Source organism: Podarcis vaucheri (assembly GCF_965113315.1).
Source record: "Podarcis vaucheri genome assembly, chromosome: 3".
NCBI classification, from domain to species: domain Eukaryota; kingdom Metazoa; phylum Chordata; class Lepidosauria; order Squamata; family Lacertidae; genus Podarcis; species Podarcis vaucheri.
In genome coordinates, this window is record NC_138761.1 from 101121168 (window position 1) to 101144798 (window position 23631).

General features: G+C 42.0%; 1 protein-coding gene across 11 annotated transcripts in view; it reads left to right on the plus strand.

Annotated features, from left to right (window-relative positions):
* The window catches only part of DLGAP2 (DLG associated protein 2), a 402575-nt gene that overhangs the window by 157687 nt on the left and 221257 nt on the right, over positions 1 to 23631 (plus strand). For 7 of the 11 annotated variants that reach the window (XM_082215473.1, XM_082215468.1, XM_082215475.1 and 4 more), the window contains one exon: positions 16680 to 16712. In XM_082215473.1, coding sequence (XP_082071599.1) covers positions 16680 to 16712 — 33 coding nt within the window. Of the gene's footprint in view, positions 1 to 15666; positions 16006 to 16679; positions 16713 to 23631 lie in introns of those variants that run through there. The other 4 variants (XM_082215479.1, XM_082215476.1, XM_082215477.1 and 1 more) reach the window with 2 other exon arrangements.

The window sequence follows — 23631 nt, forward strand, 5'->3', positions numbered from 1 at the left end:
TGCTTTTCTGATGCTAGCAGGATTTGGATCATTCCTAGGAAGCGATTGGGAGATAAGAGATGTTGGCCAAAATGTACTTGTAATAATTAAATTGCCAGCTGGCAGCATGTCAATAGTTGGATGTTCCTGCTGACAGAGCCAAGAGAACCTTTTAGCTTGCTGTAAGTTGATAGAGGTCTGAAAGACCTGTCAGTCACCAGGATGTGCTCTGCCTATAATAATAGCTCACATTCCAGGATATATGAAGTGTTATTCACTCGTAAGAGGAATGCATAAATCCACTAGTATTGCAGATCATATCTCAGAAAAGCTAGGTATATGAAGGAGGAGCCTTTTCCGCTGAGCAATTTAGATCAGGTTGTTCTCTTATAGATTTGTAGAGTTGGAAGGGACTCTGAGGATCAACTAGTCTAAGCCCCAGCAATGCAAAAATCTGAGCTAGATCGTGCATGACAGATGGCCATCCAACCTCTACTTAAAAACCTCCAAGGAAGGAGAGTCTACTACCTCTCGTGGGAGTCTGTTCCACTGTCAAACAGCCTTCTCTCATTTTAAGAGTAAAACCATTGGTTCCTAAGTTTTTTAAATATATTTTTGCTTGCAGAATAATGTCCCACATACCTACAACCTTGTCTCCCCTTATGTTCTCCACCTGAACAAGATACTGTATGTGTAGTGTTGTAACAGTCAGCAACATTATTATTTCCGCTTATTTAACCGACAAAAGTTGGTCACATTATGACACCTGGAGCCAAATCAAAAATGGTGACAATACTTGTTTGAAGCTAACTTCTTCCCCTTTGCTTCTTGCAGCCATTGAGGAAAGGTAGTAATAGCATGACTTCACAGCATCACTGAACACCTGTAGTCACATGATACCACAAAGCCAATTCAAAGTGAGGGCAGTAAACATTGCCTTCATTCTGAATGGGTATCTGTGAGACACCTGTACCATCAACATTCTGATCCTGTTTGTAGCCCTCTCCCTGTTCCCAAATGGGGTTGCTTTTTGCAGGAATGATAATGTTCATGAGAACTGACCCATGTATCAGGTCAGCTCCAGCATTTTTCAAGTAAGAGAAGGGGGGTAGGGTGGGGAGAGAGAGAGAGGATAGTGGTGTATTAACAGAGCCAGGAAAGAAAACCTATCCTTCTGTTGTCATAGAAAATTATATTTCAATGTTTAATGTTTATCTTATGCTAAAAGCAGGAGGAAGGTTAAAGGGGCTTGTCTCAGTATGTTGTCAAGCTTAATTATTAAATGATTTTCAAAGTGCTATGAAGTTTTAGATTAAAGGATCCTCATATTGCAAGACTAAAGTGATCTCATTTATTATTCATTTATTATCAGATGCTGTAGGGTTGATGCAGAGCTGGTATTTTAATTAAAAAACAATAAATTGAAATGTTGATGCCCAAATTAGCTTCGCTTTAATGCATATAGCTTAAAATGATAACTATTGGCTATAAAAGTTTGGTTCTGAAAAATTGCAGTGAATAGTTTTAAATAGTGAGCAACAGTGAGCACATGTCTGCCTTAAGCTCCTGCAGTTTTAGAACCAGGGGGATATAGTAGTGAATATCTTTGCACGTGGAAGATTCAGCTTGCACGCCTATACAAACTTTGGACTTAATGATAGTTATTTCCAAGTTAGTATGCATTGGGCCAAGGTGTGAGTAACATCCTCTGTTTGAAGGGCTGCCTGGTCCTAATCCAGTTTAAAGCAAAATAACCATAAGAAGAGAGAGCAAGAGGGGCCTTGAAGTTGCCTGTCTATAGTTAGCGCTTGGAGAGCAGACTGAGCAGGCACCCAGGTCGCCATAGGAAACCATTTTGTGAGTCAAAATGTTTTTAACACTATAATTGCTGCTTCTTGAGCTGATATGCTTAAGGGGTGTCCTCATTCCACTTTTAATATTATCAGTCTCCCCCCCCCTTTTTTGCATTCATGAAATAAGGTATATCATATCTACACCAGTGCGGTGTGGTGGCACCTTGCAGTGTTCATTGGAGGTCTCTGATGGGTACAGGTTTCATGCTTCTTCCCTGTGGAAAGAATAGACAGTATCCTATTTAGGGCACTCCCAGGTGGATATCGAAGCCCTGCTACAGTCCTATGACTCAGAGGGTGAGTCCCCTGCAATGTCTCTGTCTCCCAAGTCTTGCAGAAGCCAAAGACTACAAAATAAGCCAAGGCAGCTGTAATTGGCCAAGCAGCCTCTCCAAGGAGGTGGAGCCTACATAATACATTAGTTGGCTTTGCCTTCCTGCAGGAATCTTCTGTAGCTACCTTAGCAAGACCCAGTGCTTTTTTTCCTTAAAAAAAAATGTTTAGGGGTACTCTCATTTTGAATCAAGAAAATCACCATTTTATAGTTCAAATCGGGGGAAATAAATACAGTAAATGGACAAATGGACAAAAATTCACAAGATGTTTAGGGATATTCATACCCCTGCGTACCCCCCAGAAAAAAGCACTGGCAAGAGCCACTGGAGGTATCCAAAGTTCTGCCTGCTCTTGATGGAACACTGTCACCTTGTGAGCCTTGGTTTCCCATGGAATTTGGACACTGAATTGTTCCCATGCAATTGGACATGTATTAGCTAGTATTATGGGCTTATTCCAGGAAGACCTGAGTTTATATCTTCACCCAACCATCAAGTTCACTGGGTGACTTTGGTCCTGCCTTTGTCTCTTTGACTTACCCCCCATTCTTGTTGAGGACAAGATGACCCTGGAGGGACAACAACATACATCTGATAAATTAAATTAAATTCTTCTTTGCCCAGTTAGCACACAGTATTGTTGAGAGTTTGGTTGATAAATTAGTTTCTCTCACTGGTAAAACCCAAGGGACAACTAAGCAACACCATATAGAGTCATTTTCTAATATTTAAGGTGATATTTTATTTTATTAAAGAGGAAGGAACCCAAGTGATTATATGGAAGCTTTATTTAGGGGCAGTTTAATATTAACTGTAGAATACTTAGACAAACTGTTGAGAACACTTCCCTCCTGGCTTCTATATACATATGCTATTGACACCGAACCCTTGTTGCAAAATTAATTAGTTATTTCAGGCACAGGGTGCCATCAGCTCTGCAATGATTCATGACTGCTACATTTAAACCACAATGCCTAATTTTTATAAAATTCTCCATCTGGACTTTTCTATTCCACAGAATGGACTTCCTGTGCTATGTTCAGACACTGGTACATGCTAATAAGATTTTGTGGTGCAATAATCACAAATGCTCTAGATCCCACCCCCTCCATATATTTTAAGGTATAGCAGACAAAGCTTGCTTTCCTATTTGCAACATTTCACATTAGTTTAGTTCCAAAAAACACACACATTTAAATAGGGGTTTCTTCTGATAGAAGCAGCATGACCTTAAAACAGCAATGTACTTGGAGACTATGTTGGAGAAAAAGAGACAGAAATAAGAATTCGTGCATTATGCTGATGCAAGGTTGCCACCAAGAATGCAACCCCATGGGTGCTACTCCACATAACAGGCCATTTGTCAAACATTTGTCAGTCTTTTGTCTAAGTCCCAGATGGTTTGGACCAATGTTACCATGCCCCACTCCAGAAAGGAAAGGTTTCGCTAGCATGGTTAACATACCTGACCTATATAAGGATGGTTCAAAACAAGAAACTTAACACAGGTAGTGACACCTGTCTTCTCAGTGGCAAAGCATGATACTTTACTATACGGGATGGAAAATATGACCTATTAGACATTACTGAACCCTAGTGGGTTGAGACCCATGAATGGAATGTAGAAATTGAGGGGTATAACCCATTCAAAAGGAATAAACCGAACGGGAAGGGAGGAGGAGTAGCATTATATGTAAAGTATGTGCACATTTGTGAAGAGATCTATGGCGTGGAGCATGGAAGGCAGAAGGGAGTCCAATATGGATGGGAGTTTCTTAAAGGTGAACTATTGGAGGCACAAATGCAGACAATTCCAACAAGAAAAAAAGTGAGAGGCATCTAAAGATTGTGGCTGCATAAGGAGCTTACAGATGACCTGAAATTTGAGGAGGGCATATATAAGAAAGGGGAGAAAGGGGAAATTATGAAGGAAGAATACACATGAGTATTCAACAGTTGCAGGGAGAAAGTCAGGCAGGCCAAAGCTCAGAATGAGATTGTGAGAGAGGTTAAAATAATGAAAGAAGGTATCTTTGGCTATGTTTGAAGCAAGAGGAAGGACAAACAAGTAGTAGGTCCTCTGTGTGGAGAAGATGGAGAAATGCTATTGTGTGACAGAGAGAAGGCAGAACTGCCCAACACCTGCTTTGTCTCTGTCTTCACCCAAAAGGAAAGCAGTGCCCAACCTGGTGATAAGAGGATAAAGGATGCAAGGAGGGAGCTGCAGCTCAAAGAGGTGGCAAGGGAACACATAGCTACTTCCGTTGATGGGGGCCTGATGAGCCGTGCCCAAGGGTAATGAGAGTGTTCATCATTTGAGTTTCACTATGAAATATATTTCTTAATGATTTGTGGAGTTCTGTAAGAATTGGGGGTACTAGGCCAGTAGGCTGATAATGTCTGTCACTCATATTTGATCACTGTTCCAGGCAACATTTAGTCCCAAATTCTAAAATGAGAACTATAAATGTCTAGAATGTGGAACAAGATTAAAAGCAGGCATTCACTCCTTCACTTTCAAATATTTTGCAGTCAAGACAACTGCATTAAATTCAGTTTTACCAGAACACATTCTTGGTGTTGCAGTGTCAAGAAATGTGGTCATCATTCTCTATGCATCGGTAGTGAGCCAAGGAGTCAACAGACTGTACAAATTTTACTTGATGTTGATTGGTATTATATTGTGTTACTTGGCAGCAAATTCTTGTCAAATTGAAATGAAACTTATTGAAACTATGCAGTATTTAAATTTGGTTTTTGGAGTTTTCACCGCCTTTCCTAAAAGCAAAACTTGAGAAAGCAAGTTAGGAGCCAGCTTCTGTTTGCTATGACCTGTTAAACATTTGTTTCTCAAGTCTCTTCAATGATTTCTCACGTAAGTGACAAGAATGGTGTGACTTACTTCATGATAGCTCCTAGGAAAGCGCTGGGTCAATAGTTTCCCCACCAAGTTAAATACATGTCTGCTTCAGACCAATAATCATGCCAGCAGAGGGGAATGTTCCTAAGACTAATCTATTAAGCCAGAGAGCTTGCTTCGAGTGATCTCTGTGAATATTCACTTGTTTACAATAGCAGGTAGCTTTGTGTTGTTGTTCTTTCTCTAAAAGGTCAGAAAGCAAGTTAAATGTATGAGAATTCCTTGGGAAAAGCTGAAGTCAAATAATGGGATGTTTATCTAGATAGAAACCCCATGCCACCATAGCTTTATACAAAACGATGACAAATTATCCAAGAAAGGGCAAACTATAATAATGTGGGGCTGCCCATGTTCTGTGGGACGGTCCCTAAGGATGCTTCAGAATCTGGAAGAATGTCACCACCTGATTTCATGTGGGTCAGCATTATTATTTGACACCAATGCCTTCAAAGCTGCACAATATAATGCTCTCCAATACGTTTCTGGGCCTAATTCAAGCTTTAGTCATTTATATTTTAGACTTCACAAGGCATGGAACAGAACAAAGCAAAAGTGATAATCAGTCTAAAACACCATCAAAACACTACATCAAACCATTGGAGCCCTTAACTAATCCACTAATTATGCAAAAAAGAAAAAGAAATAAAAGAAAAGAAACCATTACCAGACTTGCAGTCATTCCTCACATCCCTGTGTGAAAAGATGTGTTTTCAGTTGTCTCCTGGAAATCACGACACATATTTTGGGAATTACTTGACCTGGGAGAAAGATGTGCAGCTGCCAGCAAATCAGTTCAAATGGCTCATGGTCAGCAGAGGCAAGAAGCAGGTTTCGCCCTCACGTTGCAACCTTAGCACATACAAGTCCATGCCTTCTATTTAGTTACTTGTTGGCCATGACACTGAGTTGTCTGGCCTTTGCTTGGTAGAGATTCTGAAGGGGCATGCAGCCTCTGTGTGCAAAGGGCGAAGACGCACTCTGGATCCTTGCGGTATAGATGTGCCCCCCCACCCCCTATGAGAGGCATCTACCATAACTGACAGATGGGGGGGGGAAAGGTAAAGGTGTGTTTGATTTCCTATACTGCTTCTTCCCACCCCCTTTTTCTTTGCTCTGCCAGCTTGGCTTCTCTGTGTTGAAAGAAGGCATGCAGTTGCGAATTGAACTAAATTGCAACTAGAGATGTAAATGTTCATCTGACATGTAGATAAACATAAACATTCATTTTCTGAAATGCTTCATCGTGAGACACTTTCTCATTTCTTTTCCTTATTTTTTTTTTCTGGCAAAGATAAAGCTGCTCAAATCACCAAGTTGTTTTTTGTATTTTAAGTGTTTCTCATTGCTCTCAAGGAGGGTCAGGGCCTGAAGTGGTGAGGCGACAAGGGACATACAGTGGTACCTTGAGTTAAGAACTTAATTCGTTCTGGAGGTCTTAACCTGAAACTGTTCTTAACCTGAAGAACCACTTTAGCTAATGGGGCCTCCCACTGCCACTGTGCCGCCAGAGCATGATTTCTGTTCTCATCCTGAAGCAAAGTTCTTAACCCGAGGTACTATTTCTGGGTTAGCGGAGTCTGTAACCTGAAGTGTCTGCAACCTGAAGCATATGTAACCCGAGGTACCACTGTACTGCATGTTGCTTATGCATTGGGTCCTATATGGCTGACACACCCTTCTCTGGTAAAATATTCTCTGCTTTTCAGCAAGAGAAAGGGCTGGGATGAGAAAGTTTCCCTTGACAAACATTTCCTCTATGAAACTCCCTGCTCGCTGGTTTCACCACTGCAGAATTGCACAGCCATGTTTTTTAAAATAAACATGGCTCTGTAACAGTAGCACCAAGGGTAAAACGGACAAAGAGAAAAATTTAGGGTGGGCAGTGGAGCCAATTGGCAAGTGGCAAGTTATGTTAGCTTTGTAAACCACTTCTTTTATTGAATAATGTGATATTTTAATGCCATCATCATTGTGGAGGTGTCTGTGGAGGGGATGTGTTGATTCAAAAGGTCTAGACATGACATTGATGTGGGATTGAGGATTGGTGTGGTCGTTCTTTGGTGTTATGGCAGGGGACAAAGCTGAAGTGCAACTTTTGAATAAATGTGTTTTTAATCATAAAAAAGCACTAAAAGGAATAGGAAAAAAGAAAGGATGTTAGCCTAAGGGCTGCTTGGAAACCTTTTAAATAAATAAAAATACCCCCTCCCCACAATGTACACCACACACACACATTGCTACATACATCAATGCCAGTTCAGTTTCTGTGGTGCTCTTTATCTCGCTGTCCACTTATTTAACATACAAATTTAACATACTTAATGATGTACCTCTTTCCACACCATACTTTTCAAGGTAAATGAATGATCAAAACAACATTCTAAAAAGTATCTCTCTATCTCCACATACACACACACACACACAAAACACCATTCCAGAAAAAAAAATGGGATGAGAATGCAAACAACTGCAATTTTCACTTCTGTTTCCACTGGAATTCTCTGACATCCCTAGCATAAGTTTGCAGCCTTATTCACCCTGACAGCGTCAGTCTCCTTGACTGCCTCTAGCACTGCTGTCTGTTCCTCTACTCCTTTTCTGCCAACCATCACTTCCTTTGTCCTTGTGACCTGTGTGAGACGCCTTCTTCTTTCTCTTTCTTCTTTTTTCCTCTTGCCTCAGTCTCTTCCACCTACACTTCCCTCAAGGTTTATGTATCTCACTCCAACCCTTGCTGAACTGGAAGCTTGTCAGGAAGACTTCCTTTGTAGTGAAGCTGAATTGAAGGTGATAGTTTTTGTTGTGATGAACTGAGCCTTGAGGGATCCCACTAAACAGCAGAATTTCTTTCCCCCAGCAGATCTGCCACATTTATTTTTCAACACGAGGTCTAAGCAAGGAGAGTGCCAGGATTAACAAAAATATAGGCACAAGGGAGGGGGAAATGCAGGGAGACATGAAAAGGAGGAATGGAAATTAAACATAATTCATAATGTAGTCAGGTTTTATGGCCATGACACATAGTTGTATTTAGATACAAATATTGAAGCAAAATCCTGAAAATGACTAATAGCCGTTGAGCTTTGCTTTAAATTATACCTTGGCTCCCAGCTGCACTCAATCTCATGATAATATATACATATTTTATTTCTCTTTAAATGGCAGAAAATGAACTGTAAATTCCATTTCCCTGACATCAGAGAAGCATTATGCAGACAAACAATGACAGAGAAATATTCTGTAGTAATCTTTCATTGACATAAACGAGTAGAAAATGTGCAACATTAAATGCAGTCTTTAGGATGAATTTTCAAAGCACATTCTATCTCCAGCTAGATTTGCCAGCTTCATTTTAGACTTATCATTGATCTCTAAAACTTATAGGACTTATCCCAGAGAAAGTGTGGTTTCATGGCCTAACCGCAGTGTACTGAATGTATTCTGAGCCATAAGGCCGCTTGCTAAAGAGGGGGAAAAACAACCCACCAAGCACATTCTGTGGTCTGAGTGGTAGGGAAAGGTGACTTCCTTTGGCAACAGGCCATACAACCAATGGGTTAGATCCAGACTTAGGTCATCTTAAGAACAGACCACTTGAAATAATGCATGACTGAATCTGAGTCCACAAGCTGTGGTTCATAAGCATATGTCTTCATGTGTATGGATGTATGTTGGTGTGTAATGTTTTATACAATTGTGGTTCTGGTTGGGAGGATGTGGGTCATTGTGGAGGCTGCTCACTCAGCATCTGATCAGCTTTTGAACAAGAGGGAGGGTGTTTAGGATAACAAGGATCATGAATTGCAGAAGCATAACGTTTCAGATAGCCACCAACTTTCTAGGGCACAGCAAAGACTATTGTTTTCTTTGTTTCCAGAAATCTCACAAACAAGATCTATCTTGTCACTGACTCCTGCATGGTGCCATCAATCAATGGTCTTAAACAAGTGGAAGAGAGGAAATCACAGCAATTCTCCACTCTCTCTTTTCCCATAAGTAGTCCAGACCAAGCCAAGCCAAGTTCCCTTTGCATAAGGAGAGGGAAAAGAAGATTTTAGTTAAACAGAGATGTAACTTTTCACACTAGCGCTGAAAGGTGTTTGTCAGGTTAGGCAAAACATTCATTTTTAAGAGACATATTCATGGGCCCTAGAAGTTTGTAGAGAAAGAGAATACTAGGCATTGAGCAGATACCAAGTTGAAGACTAAGCACATTTTTAGAATGAACAGCATTAATTAAAACTGTTAGTGCAACAGTTGTTGACACAGACTCTCCTATCTAGGTCAAAATGTATCTACTGCAAATGTACATTTAGTCTGTCATCTTTAACTCATGCAATTTATTTTCTGAGACAGGAAAGGAAAACAACTTAATTAACAGATTAACTGAGTTGACTTATTGAAATAGTTGAGCTCCACTGTGTGGCTGGGTGACTTTGCTAATCAACAGTAGCAACATTGGAAATATAGAATGAAGGCTCATGATTAGCTATATGTTTTTATTTAGCTCTCAGGTGTGTAATATTTGTCTAGATTTGTTGGATGCTGTGCTTATTAGTGTGTTTTGTGACAGTTTTTATAGCAGGAAGACTAGGGGAACCCCATGTGCAACTAAATCAGTTATCTTTCCCTCTGCAGTAAAGGGAGCACTTTTTTTTGGGGGGGGGGTGGAAGGAAGGAAGGAGCACATGAAGCCAAGGCTTGCTTCAAGTGAGGAACCTATATTCCCCAGACCTAGTGCTGTAGTGCTTGAACCAACCCCGAGAGTAGCAATAGGAAGGCTTTCTAGATAGGATGTCAGGAAATCCTTTTTATTTTTCATATTTCATTTGCCATGCGCTGAGAAGTGAATATGTTCTAGCACTAATGGTGTGGTACAGGGAGAGGAAGCCAATTTGTTTATGAGCCCAAAAGGGATTAAAAAGGAAGTTTTGAGGGAAAGGAAGCTTAAAGCATAGGATAGGGCTGCTTAGGGACCAAGGCTTTGATGAACTTTAAGGAAATTTGATGGATTCGTAACTGCTGAACAGGAAGATGGCTACTAGCCACAACTGCTATGTTCTACCTGTACTGTGGGAGGTAATATGCCTCTGAGTTGCTAGTTGCTGAGTTGCACATGTGGAGAGAGTACTGTTGTGCTCAAGTTCTGCTAGCTAGCTTCTCATGGGCATCTGGTTGGCAACTGAGGACAGAGTGTTGTGCAGAATAGCCATCCACATATAACTAGCATCCCTAACTCTAATTAATACATGAAGGGGTTAAGAACATAGATAGATAGATGATAGATAGGTAGATAGATGATAGATAGATAGATAGATAGATTCTTTATTGTCATTACACAAGTGCAACATTGCACAAAGTGCAACGAAATTGGATGCCATCCCTTAAAACAACAAAAGCAAGACAACAACAACAACCAAACAAACCACATTCCAGCCACACCCACACCACACCCATCAAACTCCCAGGTCACACTAACGAGTTACAGCATTCAAAAGGGCCACAGCTCTTGGATAGAAACTGTTTTTCAGTCTATTTGTCTTTGACTTGATGTTTCTATATCTTCTGCCAGAAGGCAGTAGTGCAAACAGACAGTGTCCCGGGTGAGATGAATCCTGCAGGATGTTATTTGCTTTCCTAAGACAATGGGAACCGTACAGTTCTTCCAAAGATGGGAGAGGATGACCAATAATCCTTTGGGCTGTGGTTATGACCTTCTGGAGCACCTTCCTCTCCCTAGCTGTACAACTGGAGAACCAAGCACAAATACAGTATGTAAGAATGCTCTCTATGGAGCCTCGGTAGAAGGACACCAGCAGTCTCTCACTCAGATTGTTCTTCTTTAAAAGTCTGAGGAAATAAATTCTCTGCTGGGCCTTCTTCACCAGAGCAGTGGTATGTGCGCTCCAAGTCATGCCCTGATCGATAGCTACTCCCAAAAACCTGAATTCCGCCACCCTCTCCACCCGTTCCCCGTTGATATACAAGGGCTGAATGTCCGCCTTTTTTTCCCTGTAATCCACCACCAATTCCTTGGTCTTAGCCGTATTAAGAGCCAGATTGTTCTCTCCACACCAAACACAGAGCCGCTCCACCTCGTCCCGATAGGCGGACTCATCCCCTCCTGAAATGAGCCCTACCACCGTAGTGTCATCAGCAAACTTGATGATTTTGTTGCTGGAATAGATGGCTGTACAGTCATACGTATAGATAGTGTAGAGCAGGGGACTCAACACACAACCCTGTGGTGAGCCGGTGTTAAGGCTAAGGACTGTGGACATGTGTGACCCTACTCTAACCCTCTGGGAACGTTCTGACAAAAAATCCAAAACCCAGAGAACATAGAGCAAGGTGTCCTGCCAGGCTCAGCTAGGACACTGTTCGACCGTGGAAAAGACTTCTTTGGGAGATTGTTGGCTCTCTTTCATTGTAGGTTTTCAAGTAGAGGCTGTATGACCATCTGCTTAAAGTTGAGATTCCTGCATTGCAGGGAGTTGGACTAGATGATCCTTGAGGTCCCTTCCAACTCTACAGTTCTGTGATCCTATGAACTGAACTGCCTCACAGAAGCTTTCCCAAACTCTAGAAGCGCAGACAAATGAGCGGTGAGATTTGTACCCATTTGTCTGCCAGCAGCTGCCTTATTTCCAGGCTTTTGCAAATGAGCGCAAGTCTCTGCTGTTGACAGTCATTCCTTAGGAATGTAAGACATAGGGCAGGCATAGGCAAACTCCGGCCCTCCAGATGTTTAAGACTACAGTTCCCATCATCCCTTACCACTGGTCCTGTTAGCTAGGGAAGATGGGTGTTGTAGTCCCAAAACATCTGGAGGGCCGGAGTTTGCCTATGCCTGACATAGGGCCATAGGAAGCTGCCTACACTGAGTGAGACACGTGGCTCATTCACATAAGCATTGACTTTGTGCAGGCTGACAGTGGCTTCCCTGTGTTTGAAGCACAGGTTATCTCTCCAAACCCTACCTGGGATTGAAGCTGGGACATCTTTGTATGGAAAGTATGTGCTCTGCCCACTGAGCTATGGCCCTTCTCTTGCACAAAGCAGACCAAGAGTTTGAAGTGCCGTTTGGGGAAAAACACCCTTTGCAGAATGTAAGCTGTTGTAGCGCGGAGGGCTTATTTAAAAACTGCTGCTTACAGAAAAGAATTTCACAGTATCTTTTAATTACTGTGAATGATCAGTGCCTTTGTTTTACTTCTCAGCTGAAAGATGGCACTTCCCAACAGCAGGCATGCTTCTGAAATCATGCTGAGACGATGCTGACTCAAAGGAAACATCGCCATATTTCGAATTACCAACACAGAAACATTTTTTCCGAGAGATATTCTTTTCCTCGTGAGATTTATAACTCTATTCCCAAGTGCTGTGATTAAACAGTTATATCCTTCCCCTCACACGCTCTTCTGGTTGCTTTGCAGGGTTGTGCCCATTTTTCTTCACAAAACAACTTTTATCTCGCATCTCTGCTCTCAGCTGACGTGATAGCAAAGCAGACAAATTTACAGGCAAAATATGCAGACTTTGAATTGCTGTGTAAACGTTGCTTTCGGTTGCATTTTAACCCACCTTAGGATCAGATGATGAAGAGCGGGCTAAAGCATTTTAAATAAATGACAAGAACGAGACGAGTTGCTTGTTACGGTATGTGTGCGCAAGTCAGACGCCCCTTTCTCTAATAACATTACTCGGAATAAAAGCCACATCTTCTCAAGACTTACACAGGAAAGAAATGAAATAAAAATGGTTCCCTGAGAATGCAAAATAGAGATGAGTTTCCCTGTAAACTTCAAACAACAACAACAACACATGTTCAGTGGAACCATTAGCAGAAATGAAAATGGAAGCTTTTGGTGCAAAGTGGTTAGCACTTTCTGATGTAATACCTTGGCAACGCTTCCCCCAGGTGGGATTGGACAACTGACTGAGGTAGGCGGAGACCTCCAGGTATCCCACCTGAGGGAAGGCAAAGCCAAGCCTATGCTGATGGAGCCGCTCCAGATCTAGGCGCTGCGCGCGTGCACGCAAAGGGCGCCCCCCGTTTTAAGCGGGGAACGGTCATTAGTTTGAAAGATTGGAGGCAATGCAAATGGGAAATGTTTTGAAAGGCTCGTGTTTCCACCAATAATAATAATAATAATAATAATAATAATAATAATAATAATAATAATAATAATAATTTATTATTTGTACCCCGCCCATCTGGCTGGGTTTCCCCAGCCACTCTGGGCGGCTTCCATAGAAACAAAAAAACACACTAAAATATCATACATTAAAAACTTCCCTGAACAGGGCTGCCTTAAGATGTCTTCTGAATGTTAGGTAGTTGTTTATCGTTTTGACATCTGATGGGAGGGCGTTCCACAGGGCGGGCGCCACTACCGAAAAGGCCCTCTGCCTGGTTCCCTGTAGCTTTGCTTCTCGCAATGAGGGAACCGCCAGAAGGCCCTCGGCGCTGGACCTCAGCGTCCGGGCAGAATGATGGGAGTGGAGACGCTCCTTCAGGTATACTGGGCCGAGGCCGTTTAGGGCTTTAAAGGTCAACACCAGCACTTTGAATTGTGCTCGGAAACGTACTGGGAGCCAATGTAGGTCTTTCAAGACCGGTGTTATGTGGTCTCGGCGGCTGCCCCCAGTCACCAGTCTAGCTGCCGCATTCTGGATTAGCTGTAGTTTCCGAGTCACCTTCAAAGGTAGCCCCACGTAGAGCGCATTGCAGTAGTCCAAGCGGGAGATAAACAGAACATGCACCACTCTGGCGAGACAGTCCACGGGCAGGTAGGGTCTCAGCCTGCGTACCAGGTGGAGTTGGTAGACAGCTGCCCTGGATACAGAATTAACCTGCGCCTCCATGGACAGCTGTGAGTCCAAAATGACTCCCAGGCTACGCACCTGGTCCTTCAGGGGCACAGTTACCCCATTCAGGACCAGGGAGTCCTCCACACCAGCCCGCCCCCTGTCCCCCAAGAACAGTACTTCTGTCTTGTCAGGATTCAACCTCAATCCATTAGCCGCCTCCATCCTCCAACCACCTCCAGGCACTCACACAGGACCTTCACCGCCTTCACTGGTTCTGATTTGAAAGAGAGGTAGAGCTGGGTATCATCTGCATATTGATGGACACCCAGCCCAAACCCCCTGATGATCTCTCCCAGCGGCTTCATATAGATGTTAAAAAGCATGGGGGAGAGGACGGAACCCTGAGGCACCCCACAAGTGAGGGCCCAAGGGTCTGAACACTCATCCCCCACCACCACTTTCTGAACACGGCCCAGGAGGAAGGAGCGAAACCACTGTATAACAGTGCCCCCAGCTCCCAACCCCTCTAGACGGTATACTGAAGCATACAGTCCAAGTGTTGAAGCAGACCATACAATGATGGTCCATGGGAAGCCTTCTGCGCTGCTACCTCTTTTAACCAGGGCACCATGTATGGCAGTCTTTCATCAGAGTGTTGCCTTTTCCTTCTTGGAGAACAACTTCAAGCTGCTTCTATAGAAAAGCCTTCCTGAACCACCCCAGCCTCTGCTTCTGTGCCCTAGTCTTGCCTCCTGACATTCCCTTATTCATTTCTCAGTACGGTGGTACCTCAGGTTAAGTACTTAACTCGTTCCGGAGGTCCGTACTTAACCTGAAACTGTTCTTAACCTGAAGCACCACTTTAGCTAATGGGGCCTCCTGCTGCTGCCACGCTGCCGGAGCACAATTTCTGTTCTCATCCTGAAGCAAAGTTCTTAACCCAAGGTACTATTTCTGGGTTAGCAGAGTCTGTAACCCGAAGCGTATGTAACCTGAAGCATATGTAACCTGAGGTACCACTGTACTTTTTAAAGAAAAGTACCTCATCTTCATTTTCCCCCTTGTTCTATCTGTCTAAAGTAGACCATAAATTCCCCTGGCAAGGACTTACTCTATATTCTGTAGCAGTGTATACACTAAAAAATAGCATTGTTAGGAAATGTTAGGCTTGGAGTGATTTCCCTGCAACCTGCCTTGGGAACAGAAATGTGAAACAAACTTTTTAACATTGCGTTTAACAGCAGTAGGGTTCCTGGCTTACATCAGAGGCATCTTGTAGTCTGTTAAGAGAGGGCCAGGTTTTTCACATTGTGCCTTAAATAGTTATATGGATGAAGGGATTTTGGCAACTGCATGTGGGTTTCAGAACTCCATCCTCCCGCAGCACCGTGGAATGAAAAAAAAAAGACCTTTTAAAATCCCAAATTTCTCAAGCTGTTAAAGGCACAGAAGTTCTTTATGTTGAAAGGTTGGACCATTTATTATTTCCTGGTTCATCCTTTTGTGCAGACATCATTTTGGTTCTTTTTGTATGCATGTAGATGGAGGGATGACATCTGCAAAAGCAGTCAACTCACTGGGCATCAAACCTAGCTCACTGGGCATTAACTTGGATCAGCCACAGCCAGGCATGGTCAATGGTCAAGGGTGTGATGGGAATTACAGTCTATCAACCTTTAGAACCCCTGATCTCAGGGACCATGTGTATAGATGTGGATCATGTAACCTGTGTTAAGGATAACAGTTTAATTTCCTGAAATGGGAATGTTTACTTATGTTAAATTACTGTTTATTTTTAATGTGGAGTTTTTCCTTTGGCAGTAGCTGTCATGTGATTGGCTGACTGTGAGTCACATGAGACAGGCATTCCATTCTGTTGTGACTGTTATTCCAATAACTGTCGTTTTTAACTGTCTTTCTGCATTCCCCCCTCTCTCTGTGAGGGAGAATGGCGGTTGAGAGAGGCTTCTCAGGATACTGCTGAGGACATTGTGTGTCAGTGTGATGTATCTGAAGTGAAAGATGGAGGATGATCCCTAAAGGTTATTAGGGAGAAACCTGTGCACAAAAGCTCTCTGTAAGGAACAGAGAGAATACTGCTGAGGTGAAAGTAAAAAATAAATAAAAAAGCCATAAGAAACTGTAAGACCTGAGTGAGCTCTACAGTTCAAGAGAGAATGTACCCATGTTTGAATGAGCATGAGATTGTAAATATATTCTTCTCAGTTGAATATAAAGAGTCTGGACATTGTACGGTCTTTACAAAGAAGCTATCAACAACCTAGAGGAGCTATTTAGCTTCCTAGCTGTAAGCTACTCAGTTACTTTGTGTATCATCAAAATTTATACACACAACAACAACAACAACAACCTGTGTGCATAACCTGTGGGTGTTTGTATGCATTGGACCATGTATGCAAAAGCAGTGTTTATATAGGCATCACTCTCACTCTCTCTTCTTGGTTCAGATTGGCTGGGGCAACCCAGTCAGATGGGCAGGGTATTATTATTATTATTATTATTATTATTATTATTATTATTATTATCGTCTACTATGGGTACTGGGTATTGGAGTTAGAGAAAGAGAGAAACATAAAGTGGGAAGAGATCTGCCCTTCGCTGCTGATTGTCCAGGATATAATGTATCAAACAAATACAGCATCAAGAGAGGAGAAGCTCAAGGATATAATGAGGCAATTCTAGCTTAAAAGTGATAATCTCTGTAAACGCTACTGTATTGACTACTTTCTATATTTCTTTCTTTCTTTTTCCTTGCAGAGTCACAGTGTACACTCTGTGGTGAACCTGAAGGTGAGTTGCGCATCAGCATCCTTAATAATTTTCAAAGTCAATAGTGGTGATACTTGACTTGCATGATTTGTTTATTCTGCTAGTACTTTTTCTACTGTGGCAGTAGATGGAACATGTCATTAGATGTGATGCTAAGGGGGGCGGGAGCTGGGGGGGAGTGGAGAAGAGACGTGCTGCTGTGTTAGATGCCAGAAAATGAATTGAATCAGTGCTGAGTAAAGCACAATACATCCTTTGGGCAGCAGGAGACCAATATTCTCTTGTAATAAAAATGGAAATACCCTTTACCCAGGTATTGTGCAATGGTCAGTATAACATAATAAGAAAAAAGAAAAGAAAGGGAGAGTGTGAGTATTCATTTTAGGGCATATAGAAACACAGCACAGTTAGAATTTATCTCGAGCAATTGATATTCCGCTGTTGAATTAATAGCATTTTGCTATTATTTTGCAATGATTCTGTCAGTGCAAAGATGTCTCCTTGTGCCATGGAACATTCTCCTCCCTATGGGTGCCCCCTAAATATGTTCCGTATGTTCTGGGATTTCCCCCATTTGTCCAGCGCAGATTTGAGGGCAGAGCATGCCCAGGGGCCCTAATCCTTGAGCTAGTAGAAATGTTTCATTGAATACTGCCCTTATTCTCATACTATAATCCAACCTTTCATACACTGACCTGCAATAAGCCTTCCACTAGGTTTTGCACAGGAGCTCATCCTACTGGCGCCATTATTTATTTATTTTTGGTGGCAGAATGAGATTTTCTCTCTTGCATGTAATGTTTAGGATGTTCAATTCAACTGGATTTTAAAATGATCTTCTGTCATGCTCCCCTGTTCTATTATTTTATTACTATAATATCATTTCTGTATTTTGTAAATAACTTTCAAGTTCATATTGCTGAAAAGTAGGATATAAATACCAACAGAAGATAAATAACCCAGCCAACATTGTGCAAGCGCTTTTAATTTCCAGTTAGCTCAGTAGAAGAGAGTTCAGTTAACTTGGATGGATTTTGTTGTCTGTTTTTAATGTCTGTTTGCAATAACGTGGACAGAAAATTGAACTGGGAGTATTATTCAGACAAGCCAATAAATTATTCAAATATAGGGAGTTCAGGATGTGCTTAATTCATCTCAGTGAAATCTTTGGACTTACAAATTCTTAACTTTACCTGGATTGTGCCCTTACGTTGTAAATTTGAAATATCATTTTCATCGCATGTATGATTTACATTTTGATTGTATCAACCGTGAGCTGCACTTGATCTCAAGACACTGCAAACAGCCTTTGGGGATAAATAGTAGCTGCTGGTGGATTTTTAATTTAGCTGAAATGAGACAACTTCATTCTGTGGAATGTCTTAACATCTTAAAAATAAAACTGCAAGATGTTTCTGATAATTAGAGACTATAGGTAGTATCCAGTAGTAACCAGAGCAGACCCATTGAAATCAGTAGTTAAGTAACATAAGGCCATTGATTTCTGTGGGTCCAGTCTGAGTATAATTTAGTTGCTACTCTATAAAGTTATTCAGCATTGTTAGCAGTAGCATTATTTTTAAATTAAACCAGTGATCCTGTGGTTGTAGATATGGCATTCGGAAGACATGTAGTTTTCTTAATATTTTTGTGGGCAACAGGAGAGATCAGAAGTCTAAAAAATTTATATTACATTGGGGCTCCTCTTTTAGTCTTAAAATAATTGAGTAGGGAGAAACACTGTATTATTTCAGTTAACACCTCCTTTCTTGCCATCTGTGCCTAGTGTAACCTTTCCCCCCTTCTTCTTCTTCTTCTTTTTAAGAACTAGATGATCTGGTTTTATTTTTTTCAGATTAGGAATCTGGGCATTGGTTCAAGAATGATATCTTAAACATGCAATAGATTGCTCTCGGTAGGGTTTAATTTCCACCTGAGTGACTCTGCAGTGTGCTGGTTCCGTGGTGTTACCTCCAAGTCTAAAAGAAACCAAGCAAAGACTTGTAAGTGGCCCCAGAGAACCTTTACAAACACTACTGAAGCATGGATTAATGCTTCATAATTCTTGGTGCCCTGCAATCTCTCAGCAATTTGTTCAGTAATTTGCTTGACTGCTCCAGTGCAGTGCAATATTCTAAGACTCCATACTTTTTTTTTTACACAAAAAAATGCTGCTTAATTTATTATTATTATTTTATCCAGTTTTCTGAAAGGACTTCAGTGTGCCATTATGATAACGAATTCTATTTTGGCTTGAGGCAGGGCCTGACAGGCTCCATAAAGGACTGATGCTGCCGCTGCTGGATAGAGAGGGCTCCGTTTTTGTTTTTTAAATTGCTTTTATTTTTTATCTATGTCATTTTAAATTGTGATTGATATTAATGCTGTATTCTTAGTTTTAGATTTTATGATTTATGTGGAAATTGTTTTCCATTTGGTTGTGTACTTTCTGATGTGTTATATTTATTACTTATAACTTTTGTTATGTTGGTACTCTTGTCATGTTGTTTTAACTATGGAAAGGCGACATACAAATAAAAGGATGACGATTTTTGTGTGAAACATGACCTAATTGTTTGTGTGTATTTGATGTTAAAATTAATTCGTTGTGATTTTGAGACACAGTCCAGAAATATAAAGACTTTGCCCTTCAGTGAGGGCCAAGTTGTTTTATTACATTAGGCTGTTCAAAATGTATTGACTTCCACTTCCACTTGTCCTGCCACTTTCCTCCAGGAAAACCCACTCTTTACTGCTGAATTGTAGCAAACATCAATCAGGTTTCCTCCAGATTGATGCTTGCTCTGATTTAGCACTAAAGAGTGGGTTTTCCAGGGGAAACTGGCAGTGCAAAGGCAAAACACACTTTGACATGTGCCTAGAAAGCTTGGGATTAGCAGAAAACTGTGTACCCCTTCATGTATTAAAAGTGTGGAAGAGCCCTAAGCCACATTGAGCCACTATTATTATATTAATAACATAATCACTCCCAGTTGTAAACAAATTCTACTGTTAACAAATTTTGGCTTATTTTCTTGGTCTCTTCAGTGGTATTAAACTAGAGCTTTGCAGTTCAGATGCAATAGGGAACTGGATAAGCCGGGTTCTTTGCTCCAAAGCCAGTGCATGATAGAAAGAAGAGAAGGGCAAGGGAGGAACACTAAACCAGGGGTGTGGAACCTACTGACTGCCGGTCAGCTATGAACTGCAGCATCATTTCATCTAGACCTTGGCACTCTTCCCAAGCCATTCTGTTCACACCTAGACCACATCCCCTCTACCTGTCCCATGGGAGAGAAGCCAGGAGAGGGATGTACTGGGTGTGGGAGTGGGAACTGCACTTTAGCAGCTTATTCCATCCCTTTGACTTCCTTGACTGTCTCTTCTTTGGCTACAGCATGGAAAGAAACTAAAAGGCAGGCAGGCAGGCAGGCAGGCAGCTGCATTAGCTTGGAAGCATGAGTGCAGAGGACTTAGAGGGATGCTCTATCCCCCATGCTCTGGCCAGGAATGCCAGTCATCCTGCATGCCTGTGTCTTTTAGCTTTGCATCAGATAGGGTGAGTGAGGGGAGAGGAAGAATGTTATTGTTTCTGTGCATGGCCATGTGTGTTTATGGATCTGTGAATATGCCCTGCTCATGCCATGCCCACTTAGGGTTCTGGCATGGCACACTTTGCTGGAATGTAGATACCTGACAAATTCCAGCCTAGGTAAAACAACCTTGGTAGGATTTTTTCCCCCATAGTTTATGAAGCCATGAATGAGCCAAGCCAATGAGCGCTAGCTTTTATTGACTGCTTTGTAAGTTATCTGAAGATTTCTCTTTCACTATCTCTGTCACATTTGTTGACAATAATAATGTGCAAATTTAAACTTAATAGGTTGATTCATTAATTACCCATTTATCAAAACAAAATGACCACCTCAGTTTCTCTCTCTCTCTCTTTTGTGGTTGGCTGTCTTAATTTTATTTTGTTCTGAAATTGTTCTATGGGTCTTTGGACCACAATAAAGATTATATATTTAATTACCCATTTAAAAGACAGATGAGTGAAACAGAGACCTAGTGTATGAGAAGTCTCAGTTATGCCCTTCCAAGTCCCTGGTTTGGCATCAGTGTAGACTCCATGATTAGGAAAGTGACCCTGCAGTGCAAATGAAAGTCAATTTCCCCCATCAGTTTTGATTGTAGGTATCCAGAATTGTAGGATAGAATTCACACTCTTTTATTGTCTGAGCTGGTCCAAGTTCTTTTGATCTGGAAAGTCCAATATCTTATGAGGAGAAACTAAGGAGTTCTTTGCTGCATTAGACTGAGTGATGGTCGAGCTTGTGACAGGTTTGTCACAAATTGGCTTGAACATAAGCTGCAATAATTCCCAAAATATTGTGAAATAGCTTTGCTTATTTCTGAACCAACACCAACCCCTATTTGCCTCAATAACTGCCCATAAATCCTCTCAACTTCCACTTAACTGACTTACCTGTTCAGTGGCAACAGTAAACCATGAAAAATGAGAGAAGGGAAGAGTTGGGTATATTTCATCTTCCACTCTCCTTTACCAGTCTCTGCCCACTTTCCTCTTGTGAAAAAGTGTCTGCACTCTCACAGTGGCGGCAAACACAGAGAGGGAGAGAAGGAAGGAATGCATCTCCTATGTACCTGTCCAGTGCCTGGCATGTTTCCATGCACTATTCCAGGTCACGATCGCAAGTAGACCCTGGGAAATATAATCTCCTCAAGGGCTACTGTATCGCAGTGTCATGCTCCAGAGAGAGAATATGGGAGAGAACTTTTCTCACCCCATTTGTTCCAGAAGAATTATTCTGCAGCTTGGATTAAATTCCAAGTTGGAGAAGAAACTGGGGTTGTAAGGCTTGAGTAGTATTTGAGAAGACAGTGTGGGAGAAATGTTCAGTGAACTCGGTCCAATAATTTCTGCAGGGAAAAATCTAAGAACCTCCAAGAGAAGATGAAAGGTAAGCATAATTTGTAATTGACAAAAAGAAAATACACTGCAAAAGAAAACCCTTTAAAAGCCATTATTTATTCCATCCATCGCCATGCCTCTGTGCTCTTCATTGAACATGCACTGCATCAGATTCCTCCTATGCAACAAGTTCACCTAGGCTTCAAAATCTCTGAGGTGCACAAAACAAAAACCCAGCCCATAAATTCCTGAGTGCAACAGAATTGAAATTATTTGGCCAGTCTATGCAGATGATACATCTGTGTTACTATTAGAGCACAGATATTGCCCTGAAACTCAGACAAGTCTGTTTGATTGGACAAAGTTTTCAGCACTAAAAGGTAATATTTGTTTCATAGGAAGTGGATGCATGAGATTAGTTACGTATTCCTTTTCATGGTTTACTAAACTTGTAGACAAGGCACAACAGGATTTTCTTACTCTGTCCAGACTGCCTTTTTATTTCTGCTATGTACCACATCTTTCTTTTTTAATTAAAAAAAAATGCTCTTGCTATTTTTTTTTTGCCTTCAGAATTTTGATTCATTTATTAGCAAGCTGGGCCCAACAGCAGACATGTCCCTCATTTTATTGCTTTACTGCTGGCATAAAAGATGCCCTGGAGAGATTACAGCATTCAGAGATTATTCATTCCCAGCAGCCCTTCCTTTGATCATGCTTCAAGGAAACAATTCAAATCTACAATGACCAAGTCTATAGTTTTGAGGTGAAATATTAATTACGTGCTGAATTCAAGCCTGTGAGCTCCCTCGATTCATCCGTCAAGGAGACCCAGAGCACTATTCTCCTTCTCCTCCGCCCGCCCTTCAAAATCTTTGGCTCATCATAGTGTCACAAAGACACTAAGTAAAATGGTTGTGGCTGTTGCGTTATGAATTACTTGCCCCCCAAAAATCTTAGAGGGCTTCGGTTGCTAGTATGCTGTGCCATTTTGTTCTTTCCTGTCTACGCAAAGCGGCTGTAAACCAGGCATAACTGCTTCTGTAAACCAGGTTAATGGCCGCTTTGCATCAGTGCAGAAGCACAGAGCAGCTGGAGGGTAATAGCCAGTAAAAGGCCAAAATGCTCTTCTTGTTATACTTATGCAGACAATAGTTGACATTTGGAGAGTAGAAATAGGTCTTCCAGTTCAGTCCCTCTCCTTCTGTTTGTTTTGTTTTTATAGAGTTATTTTCCCAGCCATAGTTGCTTTCCACTGACAAATGTGGAAAGGAATATGACAATCAACAGATGCCTTTTGTGCATTTAGCTCAGCCTAGTATATCATTAGATCTCTAGCCAGGACATCTTCTGTAAAATGATAGTAATGCTCTAATCCTAGGGAGATGCTGTTTCTTAGGAAGCCTTATTTATTTCTTTGAAAATTTCCAGCCTACGCCTTCCCAATCACATGGTCCCATGGTGAGTTGCAATACAATAAAACAGTGGAAGAACAATTAGTTCAGCACAGCTTATTTACCGTATTTTTCGCCCTATAGGATGCACTTTTCCCCCTCCAAAAATGAAGGGGAAATGTGTGTGCGTCCTATGGGGCAAATGCAGGATTTCGCTGAAGCCTGGAGAGCGAGAGGGGTCAGTGCGTACCGACCCCTCTCGCTCTCCAGGCTTCAGGAAGCTATCCGCAAGCCTTGGGAGCCGGGCGGGAGTTCCCACCGGGCTCCCAAGGCTTGCGGACAGCAGCCCGCAGCCCGAAACCCAGGGAGCACAGCAGAGTGCGCCCTGGGCTTCGGGCAGCTCTCCGCAAGCCTTGGAGCCCAGCGGGAACTCCCACCGAGCTCCCAAGGCTTGTGGACAGCAGCCTGAAGCCTGGGGCGCTTTGAGCAGCGCGCCCTGGGCTTCGGGCAGATATCCGCAAGCCTGGGGAACCCAGCGGGAGTTCCCGCAGGCTCCCAAGGCTTGTGGATAGCAGCCTGTTCTGGGGGCTGGGGTCGGGGGAAGCTTGGGCTT